The 17,640-nt window shown below is 49.3% G+C and overlaps 7 protein-coding genes across 7 annotated transcripts; 3 read left to right on the top strand and 4 right to left on the bottom strand.

The window, feature by feature from the left end:
• Positions 1-1,490: 1,490 nt before the first annotated feature.
• On the bottom strand, positions 1,491-1,745 carry RhiXN_11403 (uncharacterized protein; the record flags this gene model as incomplete). The annotated part of the gene is made up of 2 exons (XM_043331218.1): positions 1,491-1,574; positions 1,629-1,745. 2 exons carry the CDS (start codon positions 1,743-1,745, stop codon positions 1,491-1,493), a joined length of 201 nt encoding a protein of 66 aa, XP_043184728.1.
• Positions 1,746-4,106: 2,361 nt separating this feature from the next.
• Positions 4,107-5,196, bottom strand: RhiXN_11402 (C2H2 zinc finger; the record flags this gene model as incomplete). The annotated part of the gene is made up of 3 exons (XM_043331217.1): positions 4,107-4,554; positions 4,610-5,044; positions 5,150-5,196. 3 exons carry the CDS (start codon positions 5,194-5,196, stop codon positions 4,107-4,109), a joined length of 930 nt encoding a protein of 309 aa, XP_043184727.1.
• Positions 5,197-7,292: 2,096 nt separating this feature from the next.
• Positions 7,293-9,794, top strand: RhiXN_11401 (pentatricopeptide repeat-containing protein 5, mitochondrial; the record flags this gene model as incomplete). The annotated part of the gene is made up of 1 exon (XM_043331216.1): positions 7,293-9,794. One exon carries the CDS (start codon positions 7,293-7,295, stop codon positions 9,792-9,794), a length of 2,502 nt encoding a protein of 833 aa, XP_043184726.1.
• Positions 9,795-10,405: 611 nt separating this feature from the next.
• On the top strand, positions 10,406-11,629 carry RhiXN_11400 (acyltransferase; the record flags this gene model as incomplete). The annotated part of the gene is made up of 3 exons (XM_043331215.1): positions 10,406-10,603; positions 10,665-10,775; positions 10,835-11,629. 3 exons carry the CDS (start codon positions 10,406-10,408, stop codon positions 11,627-11,629), a joined length of 1,104 nt encoding a protein of 367 aa, XP_043184725.1.
• Positions 11,630-11,946: 317 nt separating this feature from the next.
• On the bottom strand, positions 11,947-12,339 carry RhiXN_11399 (import inner membrane translocase subunit TIM10; the record flags this gene model as incomplete). Its single annotated transcript, XM_043331214.1, has 3 exons — positions 11,947-12,091; positions 12,147-12,235; positions 12,304-12,339. The coding sequence occupies 3 exons, from the start codon at positions 12,337-12,339 to the stop codon at positions 11,947-11,949; spliced, it is 270 nt and encodes an 89-aa protein (XP_043184724.1).
• A 741-nt stretch (positions 12,340-13,080) lies between these two features.
• Positions 13,081-13,812, top strand: RhiXN_11398 (uncharacterized protein; the record flags this gene model as incomplete). The annotated part of the gene is made up of 2 exons (XM_043331213.1): positions 13,081-13,456; positions 13,520-13,812. The coding sequence occupies 2 exons, from the start codon at positions 13,081-13,083 to the stop codon at positions 13,810-13,812; spliced, it is 669 nt and encodes a 222-aa protein (XP_043184723.1).
• A 417-nt stretch (positions 13,813-14,229) lies between these two features.
• Positions 14,230-16,690, bottom strand: RhiXN_11397 (uncharacterized protein; the record flags this gene model as incomplete). Its single annotated transcript, XM_043331212.1, has 6 exons — positions 14,230-15,428; positions 15,487-15,822; positions 15,920-15,973; positions 16,021-16,178; positions 16,300-16,331; positions 16,583-16,690. 6 exons carry the CDS (start codon positions 16,688-16,690, stop codon positions 14,230-14,232), a joined length of 1,887 nt encoding a protein of 628 aa, XP_043184722.1.
• Between the last annotated feature and the right edge of the window lie 950 nt (positions 16,691-17,640).

The following is a 17,640-nucleotide window of genomic DNA, read 5'->3' as shown; positions in this document are numbered from 1 at the left end:
GTGGGTGGTCGACCATAATAAGAAACCGGCGCAAGCAAGGTCATTCCCAGTAAACTATCCCAGCGTTCAATCTCAACAATGGCGTTGCGCTACGAGAAATAAGTAACCAAGACTTGGATGAAATATGGGACAGATGGATTTGTATTATACGTTTTGTGTTCCAATCTTAAGAAGTCTATGTATCTCCGCTCCGAACTGGCTTTAGAGAACCTAGGAATTCAAACCCCCAGAGAGGTTGACGTGGCTCGTAGCGACCAGCCGATTCCGCACAGAAATTGAAGGCACGCGCCAGGTTGAACAAGAAGGGAACGCGAGCACGGTACACACACAAGAAAATTTGAGGGGTACTGTTTCGTTGGTGTCGTGTGTTTGATATATAGTGGGCGGAACATCTCCCAGTTGCCAAGTCTCGTTATCTCCGAGTCCAAGCGGTTTAGAAATCTCCTAGAAAACACCCGTAGACTAGCCACAGTAACATACCCCCCCTCAAAGCAAGCTGCAACGAGATCAAGGGCGAGTTCTATCGCACGCATCTAAATCCCCACAAGACACCTCAAGAATAGCTCCCCCAAGGACGTAGTTGAGTGCAGAACCAGACGCGTAGCAGAGCTGGGACCACGCGGCTGTGCTTATTGTGCCTTTGACCACGCGTGAAACCAGGGCACGTGGTACAAGTGCACGCGGCTGTATATATGCGTGGTCAAAGCTTCGCGTTGAATTGATCCCGAGCTACGAGAAACGTGACAAGCGAGCTCAAGTTGGTTTGGTTTGGAGATTGATAACTTTGGTTGATTTTCGTATGTTGGTAATCGTGAGGAGGAGTTTCTAAAGCTCTCGTTGGGATCTCTTGCTCTGTGTTTTGGACTGTCACTTGAGGAGAGCCGCTTTTAATTACGGGTGTTTTTAGAGCCTTTGACGTCAGTCACAGAACCACCCGCCCCCATCGTTGGTGCCCATGGATGATGGGAAATTGTCCGAAACAGAACCAATCAACGAGACAAGGCCGTTTTGCTAAATCCATCCCATTATGCTACAAACAATATTAATACATGCCCTGTAGAAAAATCACCAAGTCATTATCCAAACGTCCCATCGCTCAGTAGCATTATATGCGCGTCTTGCCGGAAGAGTGATCGCAGCCGGAACTTTGTCCGAATCATCCTATCTTTATTTTGATTGGTCGCGGGCCCCGGACAGACCGAGAACCAATAGAAATGCCGAAGGTGTCGTCGACTGTGCATTTTGCCGAGTACTGAGCCAATCAGTGCTCACCTGCTAGCCGACTCATTCAGTCCGCAGTAAAGCACAGTCTCAACTCTCGAGTATAAAACGGACAGGTTGGGTGAGCAGAACGGACACCCTTGTCTACAATATCACTTGTACCATGCACTGTAACGAGATTCAAACTCCCTCTGGTACGTCTGACCATAGCGCTACTCCTACAGTGCAATCTACCGAGATTCAAGTGCCTTCAGGTGAGTCATATGACCCTACTCGTCCCTGCGCTCGTGCACACCCATATCACCGCGCGCCTTCTCACCTGCATGGTGCCGGGCCTTCCAATCCTGAGAAGCCTGGTATTGATGGGCAAGACTTGTGTGAAGCGCGCTGTTATCCACCTCACATACCACATTTTGGGCACTGGCACAACGGGCCAGGAAATAGTTGGTCCCATCCTGGCGAGTACCCGCCTCACTTCTATCATTGCCATCATCATCGTCATCTACCACCATTTCCACCACCATTTTCCGCATCATTTAAACCCATGGATATGGGCACGGAGTTACCGGAGTACGGCTTTTCACAGTTCCCATTTGAATTCCCATTCCCGTCCCGAGGACATCCAGGGCCTATGCGAGGAGGACCACTGGGAAGGGGTTCATTTGGGCCAGGCCTGGGGGCAATGTTCCATGGAGCACCTGGCATACATTTCGCTCATCATGGTGGGCGTAGAGGCCATATCGGCAGGGGAATGCCCTACGCACGGAGAGGGCGCGGCGGTTGTGTGCATTGCGCGGACGTAGCTGGTTGCGAATATGCGTCAGAAAGAGAGGTAAGCGACGAATCGGCGAACAGAGATTGAACTTGGCCTTTGGGAGGGGGCGATGATCGAATTTGCTGGTCTTGGTTGTATACAAATCAGTTAGTGCTAAGGTTAGTATTAGAATAGAATATGTTAACAATATAAAAATAAGCTTGGACAATTGGATTGTGAAAGTGTGATCTATGATGACCCCCGTTCAAAGTTTCTCTGTTTACGTGACTCTGATCATGGTGCTCTCGTATGCCTGATTGGATTTAGAAAGCATATATGTACGCTTAGGGAACGCCAAATGATTTACCAGGATGAGAACCTATTGGTGTCATCAGAAATACCAACGTGGAATCGCTTTATCTAGGTGGCAGCCCTACCGCTAGCTTCAAACTCGATATGTGTGCCTTCCAGCGATAACCCAAGCGGTGTATATTATCCGGACTACAAATAAAACTTCCTTGGTATTTTAGACTTTTAATAACGGTGTCAAAATTCAGGGATGTGGCAAAGTGGGTAAAAATCACGAGAATGGACGAGAGCAGGAGAGTGAGGCGTTTTTGCCATGCCAACCCATGCGTTTATCGCTCGCACATGGTTGATAGTGCATTCTTCTGTCTATATATGAGTGGCTGAAGAACTAATAGCCGAGCAAGTCCTGGTTAACTCTACTCCATCCCAGCAGCCGATCCATTCACCGATTCCAGACATCTGGGCCGTAACACCCGCTAGGTATACGGTATACATTATCACGTCCCACTATCGCCCTCGGCCCGACTTTTTGAATTGCTCGTCACGTATATTTCATGCGCTCGACTCCGCCTGGGGAGAGTCTAGCCCTCTCCGACAAAGCCAATTGTCGTGATATTCCTACTGGACAAGGGCGGAGCGGCGGCCACAATCTCTCGCCACGTTCTAGGGAACAAGAGCATCAATGACTAGGGCAATTCCTTAGCACACGTTCGGCCTACTCTACCTTAATCTGTTGCCTCCTTTACCAATACTCAATAAGCAAGGCCCGAGGATGCCACCGTGAGAGGCTTCCACATTCCCTGCACACCATTTACGCTACCAATTTTACCCAAAGGCTATCATGGGCGTTTAATAGAAGGACCCGGGAAGTGAGGTGTGATAAATTATGGGAAATGTATCGTTAGAGACCTGGTGTGATATGTGCCCACAGCGCATATGATGATGAGACTCCTTTTGGGCGGAGACTACACGAATTTGAAGTGAATTATGAACAAAAGGGTGGCGCTGTTATTAAATGAAACATACTAGGTCGGAGACGAGAGCGGAGGTAATCGAGGGGGAGGGTAGAATCGCAAAGTGTCAAGTTTCCGGATATCAACATGCAGCAAACATGACCATGAGCACGACCGGGACCGCGCACAAGAGTTCTCAGCTCACTTCTGTACGCCCTCAGAGTCCCGATTTTAGTGTCTGAGTGTAGATACTTAGCAAAATTCGAGTGCGGTATATACCTCCCATATTTTGGGTATCTTGGGGCTTGAGCGGATCTGGGCTCTGGAGTGGGTTTTGAGTTTGATGACCGTGATGTACGGTATCAATTTGACTCTGAAAATCAATGACAGTGTGTTCCGGTTTATTTGCGTATCCTTTGGACGGTATGCATCTGGTATGGGGAGATTGTGCTACGTTTCATTTGAACGGGCACTTCCAGTGAGCGTGAGACTAGGCTTATATGTGTGGTAGTTTGGGTCATATATGTCGTGTATGTCATTGCAAATAAGTGGAGGAATCGACAGGTCGGAGGCAGCTGATACGAACGAAGCAAGAAACCAAAGCAAGAAACCAAAATATGTACAAGAAATCCGAGGATCAAAGTTCTTGGAGCGCTTTGGAATACTACCTACGTCGAAGTTGTCCCCTGAGGTTCGTGAGTACTCGTAAATACTCCGGAGCCACAGGCGGCATCTTTCGAGTAGGTGGTACTTCCTAGCAAATAGAATGGAGGAGGCGAGGGGAGATGGAGCGGGTGAAAAATACAGTATCCTGAGACAGCAAAACAGCGAACGAGAACGAATCGTGTACGAAATAGACAACGCTACAGTCAATGATACGAAGAGCCGGCAATATCAGATTCAATCAGAGATATTGCCCCTCCCCTGTCTTTCCCTTTCCCCTTCCCATTTCCCTTCCCATTTCCCTTCCCATTTCCCTTCCCATTTCCCTTTCCCTTTGGTGACCCATCATTATCTGGATTACCAGGGCACATCCTCTCATGTCGGCCCCTAGCGTCCGGCCTCGTAAATACATCCCCGCAATACTGACACTTGAAATTTCGCTTCTGCACGTGGATGGAGGCTGTCTTCCTATGCCTATCGAGCTCAGCTTTCCGGTAGAAAGTCTTGTTGCACGGCTCGCAGCTCCAAGTATGCTTGCTCGCTGAGGACCTCCTGCGCCGGCGGCTCGCACTCGGCTCGGGTCCGGAAGTGACCGGGGTCTCGGGGTTGGAACGAGGTTCATATGGGCTGGAGGGTGGCAAACTCTCAAATCGCCTAAATAGGCATAAGCATCCGAGTCATGCATATAGCCAGTCTGCTCGTCACTCACGTTTCGTCTATTGTCCTTGAGCCCAAGGATATGGGAGAAGCAAGTTCTTGAATCTGGGGAAGGCTTGGTAGCAGCTCATCGACCATGGGTGAGATTGGGATGATGCTAGGGTAGGGTGTGGCAGCCGGTACCGGTGGCGGCACCCAAACGTCACTTGGTGCGCATGTATAGGCGGTTGTAAACTGCGGGAGATTCGATGCATCTTGAGCAGCCAGTCTATACGCATCTGTAAGAATTTTGTTCACCTCCCAGTGATTATCCTGTCCGAGTGTGTATTGTCGTGAAGCCAAGTCTTCTCCTTCAGCATCCAAGTAATTATATCTTCGAATAGGCTGAATAGGTCGGATGAGATAAAAGTCATGGGTGCTTGGAATATCGTAGAGGTTAAGAGGAAATTGTGGCTGATTATATTCGGAGAATGAAGGATCTGTCCAGCTATGGGTATGTGAGTCTAAGAAGGCTAGGGACAAAGGTCTGTCAGTCGTCCACCGGCGGCGTCGGCTACTGTCGTCATAGATCCTCAACTGTTGCATTACTCACCCCGGGGTAGACTCCCGCCTTTCTTCGTAGTTGTTAGGCGCGTCCATCTTATCCATTAACGGAACGCGCCGCGGTCAAGAGGTATGAAGCACAGCCAACGGGGGATGAAGGGGTGAGGGGGGTACGACAGCGAGTTCAGGCGGCGCTTTAAGCTAGACACCAGGCTTTATGGCATTAGGCCGCCATTGTGTCCCATCTCTCGGCAGCGGACGAATGATGCGGAGGACAGAGACATAGACCATAACTCGTTGTTCATGAAGAATCGGGGGGCAAATCGACTCGGTCATAAGCCGCCCCATCACATCTAAACAACACCACATTTAGACGAACTTTCGCCAACCTGCCGCCATGGTTTGAAATTCGAGGGGGCTGCGCGCACCGATACGGAAGGAGGATCTGCGAACGGCAGGGTTGTTCGGTTTGTGCCCTGCTTCTTACTCCAGAGTGGGTTACTGAACTGGCATAGTGTCTCTGCGAGTTGACTTGTCTCTGTTCAAGCATATGCTGGCTGACAGTTGTATAATGACTCCAGTCAAATGTATGATGCATACCACAGGTACGTTCTACATACGAAGCCGGTAAGACTCCGGTTCCGGAGAATGCGAAGATTCTTTTGGTTTGTTCACAGCCCATGCTTGAGCGCTAAGCGTAAATGCGGTGCAGGTGCGCTATGAACTCTTGTTTAAACACGAGGCGAGACCCTATATAGACCAAATTACTCATGCGGCAGGTTTTTTTATTGCCACCCGCCTATCAGGTATACGGGGTCGGCTCAAGTGATTTCTTTTGTGATAGGAGGGTCTAGATAGGTCTCATATACGAGTTTAGGAGTTGCATGAATGGCCACGGTTTATTCGACCTGGTCCGAATACCTTGAACCTGGACTATCACTCCAATTGGCCTGAGATCGCTCGTTCAGTTCCAGAAATTCTATGTATTGGTCATTCGCGTGGCTCGATCACTTCGAATCAAACATGAGGCATACATTGACGTCGGACTGACACTGCTGGAGCATAGTGGGGCTACTTGACATCTGTGGGGCAAAATTTATCGTGTGTCCTGTGCAGAAAAAAAATCAAACAAGGCACTGCTCAAAAGCTATGAGTGCTGTCATATGGGTACTCAAAAATGTCGACAGATTAAAGAAGGTCCAATTATACATGACAACCAACTTAGTACTTACCTATTATAGCACATATGCGAACGGATCACACACGGGCGTGAAGGTTACTCGGAGATGTGCGGATACGGTCCAATGAAAAGCTTCGTTAATTGTCTCTGGTAGCATTCAGGCCTCGCAAAGAGAAACATATCGTCAGCTTGATTTAGGGTAAATCTTCCAAGAACTCGGAATCTCGGAGATGATCCAAGTGTGATGGTCAACATAAGCACTTTATGACGGGATCAAATATGCCGAAACCATGAGCACCTAGGTCTAAGCAATCACATACGTGCCAATCCAATCGACGGTCCAGACCATTTTTAGACTGAGACATGTCCAAAGGGTACAATACTTTCTCTAAGCTCAACACTCGGAGGCTAGACTCGCACCTTGGATTCAAGTTGGATTCAGACACAGCAGGTGTTCATACAAAGCTCGCTACTGACTCTTTGGCCCCTGACAACACGACCAAACCGCCACATCGGACACATTTTGTACCGACGGCATCCACTGGGCAGATATTCACCCTGGGTAAGATTGTCGGTGTCGGCTGTGGGATAGGAAGATTAATAGATGTTATTCAAGCCTTCTTTATTCCAGCTCTATTGGGAAATTTACGCTAGCTTTGTCGACCTTTTATATTCGTTCGGATATTTTTGCTCAGATCGCTTGCAGTAAGTTTTGTACCAACCAAAACTATGATACTCTGAACCATGTTTTATTCCAGCTGATTTATGGATATTTTCAACATTTCGTATCACGTCGTCTGTTAGTTTCGTAAGTCTTTCCGGGCCGTATGGGAAATACCATGGGCAACTCAAAGGGTTTCACTGCAAGATTTCGCAGTCCATGCACTAGCCGGTACTCCATTGGCGTCGTTCATGTATGCCATAATTCAAGACAGCCTATGCTCGCCTTCTAACATTCTGCTAGTTGAAATTTCCCCGGTAATTCTGCCTCGCTCTTGGAACGGCCCAGTCCATGCCAGTGCGAGTAGGCAGACGTATTCGCCAGCTCATCTTGCAATCACGTCGTGCACAACAACAGGTCCCGCCAACCACGCAGCCGCTTTGTCTTCGATGCACCACGTCAAGCAAGGCTGCCAATCTACCGCCCGAACCTCTGGATCTAGGATTTCGACGAAAGTCGGAGGAAGAACAACTCCCCCGCCCACCACTATCTCCAGAAGACCAAACTATCCGTCAGCGTATAATATCACTGTTCTCTGCGCCAAACAATGTCGAAACCGAGCGGAAGCTCGTAGAATTACGCAACACTCCACTGGCATCTCCCAAACTCGTATGCCTTCTCGCCGAAGCACTCGTGCATCACGCGTACATTCTCGATGCTCTCGAAACTATCAACCAATCGAGGAAAAATGGCATGCATATCCCGCCCAGATTGTACGAATCAATCGTATTCCGTTTTGCACAAAGGGATCGTTGGGCCGAAATCCTCAACCTCCTAGAGCCTCTCCAAAGCCTCTCTCCTTCCGGTTCCAGGGAAACCGACCACACGATCACGACACGACTTTGCGAGTGGCGCGTGCGAGCATGTGCAGAGCTCGGGGATTTTGCCGGGATGGAACGGGCATTGGGTATGTTTCCCCACGGTATCCCCCTACGCGCATGGAAGGTTGCAGAGCGAGCTTGTTTGAAGAACTCGGATCCCAGGATGGCAGCGAGAATACAGGAAGTGCTCAGGCTCGACAAGAAGCACAAAGTCAAAGGCAAAAAGGCCGTTGGCGCGGGAGAGAGAGACGAACTTCGACTAGGAGAAGTGGCTCAAATACTCATTGGCCATTTCCAGGCCCAGGATGTCGCTTTGCATGATGCCCTCACGTCTACACAAATCGTACGGACCCAAACGAATGGCCGGGACCATCCCACCTATTTAATCACGAAACGTTCCTCATCAAACACCCCCCATTCTCCTGATCTGTGTCATTCATTTACTCCCGATTCATGGTTAGCTACCCGATGTGTACTCCAGTTAGTCCAGAGCAATCGAGTCACCGAAGCAGCAGCTGTGGTCGCCGCTATGTGCAAGAAGATGTCCTCAGTAAACGGTGCTTCGCCTTCGCAACCCTGTTCCAGTACTTCGACACACGAAACCGCGCCTCTCAGTCTTTCCGAGATTTTCGCTTCTGTCTATCCTGATATTCATGTGTTCAACGCACTTATCAAGGGCGTTTTGAATATCCGAGGATTGAGCGGCATGCTCGCACTTTTGGAGATTATGCATGATATACAAGTCAAGCCCGATGCTCTCACGGCAACATTACTTTTACGATACCTCGATCGACAACGAGCGTGGAGTCCTGGCCGATTAATCGATACACTCGTTGATTTGACTTCTCCAATATCCTACGACTATGACAATGACCCTGCCGTTCCTCCCAAACCCCAGCCAGTCCCCGTTTCCATACAACACACAAACGTGCTACTTAGCTCAATCCTCAACACAGAACGTAACGCGACTCTAGGAGGAGGATGGAAAGCGTCAGCTGCGTTTCTCAAGTACCATAATCGCCCTATAGATCGTCGGCCCCCCTCCGGCTCCCGCCTCACATCCTCACCCAGCGATGTTGATCCTCCTACCGCCGGTTTGAAGTTTCAAGCTCGTGCTGAGAGCTTGAAACCAATATTAGACGCTCTCCGAGCTCGAGGAGTTCGCAACGACTCCATGGCTTATGCTCTTCGTGCTCAACGGGACGGTGTCGTACGATTAGACCCGGAGGCTGGACGCAAGGTCCTCCAACGCGCAGATATACCTTTGGGAGATTATCACTACGCAGCACTAATGGCGGGACTCGTCGAATGCGGCTACATGGATTCGGCCAAGGCTGTCATGAAATCTGCACACGAGAGTGGGTTTGGCGCTGGATCGCCGGTGATGCACACGATCCTCATAACTGGGTATGGTCGAATGGGTCTCCCTCGCCAGGCCGAACGAGTTTTCAAGCAGATGCTTTTGGCAAAAGTAAAGGCCGATGCGATCGCTGTCGATGCGCTGGCTGGTGCATGGTTCATTGCGGGAGAGTACCAGCGAGCCCGTCAAACAGTGCTGCGATATTGGCCTGGGGATGGGGAACTTCCGTTCAGAGAGGATACTCCCTTGAAGAAGATGATTACGGAGCTAAGAAAGTTACGGCCTGTTTCCAAAGTTCGACGGAAACACACACAGGTGTCTGCGGGCGAAGATGCGTACGTTGGTCCAATCGTTCAAGCCATTAAAGCTCCGGACAAGACTTTACCATTGACTTCGAATATTGCTGCTGGGGAGAGGAAGGATGGTAATGGCTCAAACTCGCGGCGGTATTCATCCGTAGCTGGAGTCGGTTTACAGCTTGATGCCGTCGATTGGATGAAATCGAGGACCCCCGTCGGAACGGCGCCCGATTTAGCTGAATGCAACGAGCAGGGAAAGCAGAAGCCGAGGGCTAGAATTCGCATGATGTTATCTTCGTCACAAAATGGATAGACTTTGTATCAATGCGCGTATCCCTGTAGTATTTTCAAAGGTGATGACGCTAGAGATGTTCGAGGCAAACACGAATTGCTTTCCTGAATGGTTGCCGATCCTCATTGTCAGTTTCACGTGGGAATGACATTTATTCACAGCATTAGGATAAGACCATGTGTCAGAGCGCCGAATTCCGTCATCCTATATCGGCCCAGATAAGTAAACCTCACCGCGCCCACGTTTAAGCTGACCACCATCCGGGCCTCTCTGTCTCTCACGGAGTGCAGCAACAAGAAACCTACGAGTCGTGGCGGCGATTTCAATACCAGCGCTATTTAATCATTGACTGCGGTGGCCGTAGGCGTGCTTTGAGATGCCCGCACACGAAGACCTCCACGCGATACCTATAACGGATCGACCAGCACAAAAATTCTCCTTTAATGGCCTGTTATTTAACTTAGCATTCCTTACGGGATGTGTCTGTGCGAATTCCTTCCAATTATTGCTCATCCCTTTGGCTCTCGTGGCGCCACGACCATATCGTGCCCTAATACGAAAGACCAAAGCAAACTTTGGGCTTTTGCTCGGTGGGTTCACCATGAACCCAGTGTGAGGCTTTAGCTGACAAGATGTGGTATTGTGGCGAATCGTCGGATGCTCTGGGGTCGGGGGTTATAGTGCTCATGTGCCAATGGTTTGCACCTACAAGCTTGATCGTAACCTATGAAGGAGGCAACGGCATCGAAGATGTTGTTGTTCGCGATGAGGGCGGGCGTGTTACTGAGCTTAAACTACCGCCCCAAGTAGTCATGATGCCAAACCACCAGGTAAGGGCACAGTTTACCCCTTTTGAAGACTGTTTATTTAAGATTACCTGGCCTTTCGCAGATATACGCCGATTGGTGGTACCTATGGTGTCTCGCCTACTCCATGAGAGCACACGCAGATGTCCTTATTATTCTCAAAGACAGCCTGAAATGGATCCCAATAGTCGGTTGGGTAATTAGAATGAAGTTTAATTTCCTCGACCCAAACTAATATAACATTCTATTACGCAGGGAATGCAATTCTTCCGGTTCATCTTTTTGGCTCGCTCTTGGGCTCACGATAAGCAACGGCTCACATCGCACCTAACTCGGCTTGCTCGCACAGCAGCAGGCGGCCAGCTTCCTTTCCTACTATTGCTCTTCCCTGAAGGCACTCTCGTGTCGCCAAACACTCGCCCACTTAGCGCCAAGTACGCTGCCAAGACGGGTATCCAGGACATGCAGCACATACTTCTACCGCGCTCGACCGGCCTATTATTTTGTCTTCGTGTGCTATCGCCACATATGCCATCTCTCAAACTGCTTGATGTTACCATCGCCTACCCGGGAATCCCGCGCGGAGGTTATGGACAAGCATACTACACGCTGCGAAGCATTTTCATGCAGGGTGTACCTCCACCTCGTGTCCATGTGCACTTGAGGCTTTATGACGTTGCGCGTGACGTCCCCATCGGCGTGCCTCGAGGAGAAGAAGAAGCCAATGAGACCGAGCGTGCAGCCTTTGATCAATGGCTGTTGGCCCGATGGAAAGAAAAGGATAATTTAATGGAACAGCAACTCACTGAAGGTAGATTCAGATCATCATCAGAGAAGCCATCCGCAAGTTCCGTAGCTATCGGCGGCGGAAAGGAGACCAAAAAATGGGACGAAGAGAGGGCGCTCGATAAGGAAGAATCAGGCGCAGTCGAATGGCCAATTCGACTTAACTCCAAGGCCGAAATCATGGATGCGTTTAGTTGGTTCATGCCATTCATTACCGGAATTACTGCCTGGAAACTTTCCGGTTTTATTAAATCTGTAATGTGATGTGTAAGAACCTTGTGAATTGGATGCTTGTACGATGTCCTGTTGTATTTCCTTAGGGAACTTTCTTATCTGTAACTGTTGTAGAAATATTTAGTACGCTGGATCGCTACTGTTTGGAGGATCGTAAACCGGAGCTGATATTGCCTGCGGAATCACTATGCCAACCATTCGCGCAATTGGAAGCTGGGGGAGTGGGTGTCATATTATTACAACGGTACGTTTGTACTTTTAAGTCTAGTTTCACTGGAGGGACATTAGTATCACATACATGACCTTCTTCGTGTGAAGCTCACCATAGGAAAATTAATTACATTCAATCACTGCCCCCCCTGCATGCTTCTCCTTTGTTCGTCAAGCTTCTTGACGATGAATAGACTAGTGTCGAGGAAACGATCTACGCAGTTTTGGAGGCAGTAGGCCTCTGAGCTAGAAAATCGTGTGGAAACGCTACCGGTTATGCACCTGCGAAAAGCAGCGATGAGGAATTACCCTGTTCCAAGATTGAGGAAAGACCTACTTGGTCCAGCACATATCCGTCAGTTGGTGAGTCGTAGCTTGCACTCTAGCCTTGGCTTGTTCTTGCTCGATGAATGCCTGGAGCTCACGCTGGCACACCCAAAATAGATCACCAATGAGTATAATGTGCTTCATGTTCCACACTATTTATCACTTACTTGAGTAGCCTCATCGAACTTTTGGTTAGCATCCATGATTGACGTTGGTCCCAAGCAGAGAAATTTGGATGATGTGTGAAGGCCGACGAAGCTTACGACCGTAACGCCGAGCTGACCTAATACACGTGATACAGGTCTCTTCTACGGCATTTCGTGTCGTGACTGACACGGGTCAAATTACTCCAAGTAAAGCTATCAAGTTGATGAGAAGAGAACACTATAAGTACTAGTTGGTCACTCCTTTGTGGCGCCTTTGGGGCTTAAGACCTCGGCTCCCAGCCCTAATACATAATCGAACCCTGTAATCGGTTTCTTCGCACCCAACAAAGTGACCCGTAAATAGTAAGACCGTCGGTTATATGTTGGTAGAGCGAAAACAAACGATTTAAAGCACCCCGGAACTCTCGAGCTCTGGGCTGCACCACCCCCCAGCAGGTCTGTCGTCGATTCAGAGTACCTTGACCGGCACTCGACCACTCGGGGACTGCCGTTTGCCGCATTTTCGTTCCGGGCACATATCCTCCTCTGTCGCTGGCGAGTACAGGAATCTTTCTGCAATCCTGAATACCGGGAATACGACTCGAGCACTTATATGCGACCGGTCTTGCAGGCTCCCTCGCCTTTGTTCTCCCATCTCACCGTCGACCAGTCATAGGCGCCCTCCCCTGTGACATACACAAAGGAACGCGAAATTCATTTCACGGATCAGAACACGTGGGGAGTTCATACACCTGAATGATAGGTCATACCCCTGCTCATTCTGAGGGCCATTCTACAATGTATACTCCTGATCCCTCGACCATGGCCCATTCAGAGGACCCGTCCCCTCCACGGATGGCGCAGGACCTCCCCTTGTTCGAGGTCGTTGGCAGCTCCGGAAATCCCCTCAAACAGCCAGTGCATGTTACATTACCGCCTACTGCGCGGACAACTACGCGCCAGAAGTCCTTACCAACCTCCCAAGCCCAGAGCCCACTCACCTCCGAGCTCACCTCCGAGGGTCAGTTGCTAGCTCTCGATAATTTCTTCGGTCCAACGCCACAGCATCCACGATCGGTGGATCTCGAGAAACAGAGCGCGGAACCTCTCAATATTTTCGCGAATCAGAAAGAACCAGAAACGGTTTCGAAATATTTATTTTATTACGGATTTGGTACGCATATATTTAGTCGAATTTCAACTAATCGAAGGTGCTTATTGCTCGTGTTTTCTTTAGTATTCCCGCCTTTCTGGCTTTTCGGTGCTTGTATCTTATTTGTGGCTCCCCGCTCATCGGCAGACTCTAGGCCTGCGCCGGCCGAGGTTACAGGGGCCGGTAATCCAAGGTCTTCGATGTTCAGCCAGGGGGGCACTGGGAGAAGTCGACGTCTTCTTTCGTTACATATGCAAGTCACCGAGCGCCGGTGGAGTCTTAGGTGCCTGTACGCCTGGATCACCCTTGTAATTTGTATCGTGGGTCTGATCATCGGGCTTTGGGCTGGCCGAGTGGGTTCGTTTGCGGATCGTTGAGACGGCTGGATTTTTACTTATGCATTTCGCTTCTTGGGTCTTTGGGCTATCTTACGAGTCTACACTGAATGTATGCGCGCATCTTATTTACGACCATGTATATTATAAAGTATTCGTGAATTCTACATCCAGGGCGCCGCTCGGGAAATAGTAAAGTAGGAGAGGGAGTGAGTATAATGAAACAAGAGGATGACTTTTGGTGACCATAAACATTGATATAATAGTATGCAGAAATCCCGAACGTGCAAACATTTTCTTCAAGAGGTACAATTTGGAGATCGACCTAGACCCGAGTATGTTATTGCTTTCATCAATTCGGCCTCTGGACGTCTAGCATAGCCAATGCGTCACGGACACCCTCGGCTTGAACGCGCATCAGACGTTCGCGTCCGCACCGCACCAGGGCCTCCTGAGGAACTAAAGTTGGATGGGAATGTGGGGGATTTGTCCGCTATCGCCTTCCAAGACCTCACTATAATCCTCTGAATCTTCGTGTTCGAGTCTGCTGACATCCCTTTCTGGTGTGAGCGACAGGCGGACGCGAGAGCTAGTGCACTTGGTCCGACCGGCGACAACGTCCGCAAGCAAGCTCAAGTCGGCAAAAGCGACATTTGGATGCGATTTAAGGCGTTCCCATGCTTCGTTAGTTGGGATCTCGTAGGGATTATCAAGGACCATATCATTTTGGCCAGGAGAAGAAATTGAAGGTAGCCTATCTGGCTTGTCGCGTTCATCTTCGCTGTCCTGCATCGAGCGCGAATTTGATTCGGGATGAATACTAAGAGTAGAGGATGAAGCTTGAATTGCAGGACGTTGGGCCGTCTTGATTGGGGAAGATGGAGTACGGACACCACATATACCTCCACCACATAGTTTTGGATCTCCGCAGCATAAAAGCATACCTGTCTCCATGCTCATTCCCATTCCAAGTCCTACGCCTGAACTTGAGCCGACATCGATGTCCATCGGGTTGGCCTTGCTCTTCCCTTTGCCCTTATCTTCAGGCAACGTCGAAACTGGCTCTGGTTGTGGACGCTCCGACTGAGGTTTCGTGCATTGCTTGCAGTTGGGGTTTCTGCATACAACTCCACTAGCGAGTGCCGTACAAAATGCGCGCCCAAAAGGATCGTCCGCACACGCCGCGCAATTAGAAGGATCTCCTGAACAAACAGGTCGGATACTGGGAGCAGAAGTAGGCGTGGGTTTAAGGAACTGAGGCACGGGTGTCAAGTGTACCGGCCCGCTGTCGCTGGTGTTCGCGTTGGGGTTGGTACGCTTTGAACGTCGAAGTCGAAGTGGAACACCAGGCTGGACAGGAGGAAGATTATCGAGTATAGAGGGCTTGGATGTTGTCGGAGAAGCCCCGTAGGATTCGTCATCTTCCAGTACGGCCCTCGCAGACTGTACCTTCCTAGATGAAGAGGCTGATTCCAAAAGGTGATTAATCCCGGCACTGACTTCTCGACAAACGCATGAGCCCGGCTCTCGACTGCAAAACCCGCAATCGACTACATGCAATTCATCTGATTCGGGGATAGTGGATTCAAATTCGGAATCGTGGTGCTTGTCGTTAGAGTATCCCTCCATAATATCGTCTTCATCGAGGTGTGCCTCATCTAACATGACACAGGGTTGTCAATGCGTGTAATTTACGCTAATTGAATTTCGACGCACCTAACGATGAAGGCTCAGGCCCATGAGAATTCTCGGAGGACACAGGAGACATAACGAGCGAAGGTCTCGAAGAACCGTCGGAGACAGCAGGGGAGTAGATGTGCACGAGTTGAGGAGGGGGCACATAATCTGGCGGTAGGGTAGTGTAAGATTTGCTTGCTGACCGTCGAGGTTCAGCTGTGCTTGTTGCTCTTGTAGTTATATGAGGTGTCTCTGAACGTGTTTCGTCCTTTCCTCGCTTGCGCTTGGAGACCGGCGTTGGAGTAGATGAGGATGAGGACACGCTCGTAATGATCGATAAAGTACCGCTGTCTGCGCGAGATCTCTTGCGAGTAACTATGGTGGATTCAAATTCCAAAGGAGGTGCATCAGGCTCCATTTTATGTCGATAAGCTGAATATTCCTCTTGAAGCTCGCGTAACCGATTGCGCACTGAAAGGTTTTCCTCTCTCACTTTGCCGCTTTCTTCCCTCAATTTCTCGTTTTCCTATCGAGCGATCAGTTGCAAAAGTAAAGGCCGACCAAATATATTACTTGCAGATTTCAGACGCTCGTTTTCTTCTTTGAGCTTTTTGGCGACATTCTGTAGGGCAACATTCCTCTCGATCTCTCCCTGCTCATATTGGGTCAATCGAGCCTGAAGATCGGCCAGTTGTGATTGCTTCCGCTCTCGGAAAGCTCTTTGGGCAGCACTATGAGCAGAAAAGCGTGTAAATGCATTCCCGTTGAAAACCAGCCAACCCAGGTCGAGGTAACCCCAAGGAATTGATTAAGCGCTCGTATTACCAGATCTGATAAATTGGCGACACGTACCGGTTCTGCACTTTCTTCGCTTTGCTATCGCTCTATTAGAATTTAAAGACGTCAGATCATGCGGGACAATGACAAGGTAAAATCAGGAGGCTGTGGTGAGACGTCGATCTCTCGATTGAATCGATTATTTTTTGTCTGATCCAATCGGGGTCAACCGGGTACAGGGGCAAGCGCCATGGGGCTCTCAGCAATACGACCACCATGTGTGATCATCACATGGCGAATGGCGAATACTTCAAGTAAGGGGGAAGAGAGAGAAGTAGTTGGCGAAACGGTGACTCACAACAGCGTCTTCCTCTACCACTGGATCATCGCGTTTCGGCTTTCGCCCAGGTTTCGGCTTTGCTGGGATTACCCATTCTTTGGTAGGCTGCGCGTATAACGTAGCCATTTATTTGTTTGCAGCTCAAGTATGGCTTTCGATGGAATCCACAGGTCTTGGTGGTACAGTTCAAAAAATACAACGCCGAGAGGGGTGGGAGATGTGGTGGGTGAAGTTGAGATGATCTTATCAGATAGCGAGTCGTACGATTGGTAATTGATAAACCTGAGGCCAAATAATCAACGCCGCCACGCGAAGAACTAACCGATAGCCCACACTAGTACAGCATAACTCGGCTCGTGATTTTTAAACAGCACTGGGGTATGTGTTTAGAGTACTAGATACATAAAAACATTATACTTATCTGGACAAACTACAAAAATTGCCCCCCCCCAAGTCACGCCGAGGACCCACGATGAATAGAGTTTGTAGATGATAACAAATGCCCAACCCTGGGTGATCCTCGTTAGGAAGATAACGCCCCCGTATCCTTCCGGCTAATGCCTTTAATGTCTCCTAAGCTATGGTCTGTGCAGAGATAATTTGAAAAATTGAGTATTGTCGTGGGCTTGGATGCGCCACTCTGAATTGACGACTGTGGTCGTAAAGTACCGAGTCTAATATATGGGTTATTCTGATTCTGGCCAAATTTGGTTTCTGTTCAGTCTGATTCTCACACCTATACCGAGTGCGTCCCTGAGCGTGATACATTCATCCCTATCGCACAAGTGGGGCACGAACTGAAATGAATCTTCGATGAACTTTCCAATAGGAAAGATAAGTAAGACTTGAAACCGTTGTCCACGTATGCAGGTCACTGCGGCGCAGTGATGAAGAACACTACCACTACACCGAAACTAAAATATCCTAGGAGCTGTAGTTTATCGTTTCGTCTATATTTCAGCTTTGCTAATTGGATCATAACACCCTGAGCTTACAAGTCAAATGACGCATATACGAGTGGCCTCTAACCACTAATCCATTCGTGACACTGGGCGGGTGCCACCCTCGGCCCATCA

The sequence above is a fragment of the Rhizoctonia solani genome, chromosome 12 (assembly GCF_016906535.1).
Source record: "Rhizoctonia solani chromosome 12, complete sequence".
In the NCBI taxonomy this organism is placed as follows: Eukaryota; Fungi; Basidiomycota; class Agaricomycetes; order Cantharellales; family Ceratobasidiaceae; genus Rhizoctonia; species Rhizoctonia solani.
This window is presented reverse-complemented; position numbering and strand designations above follow the sequence as displayed.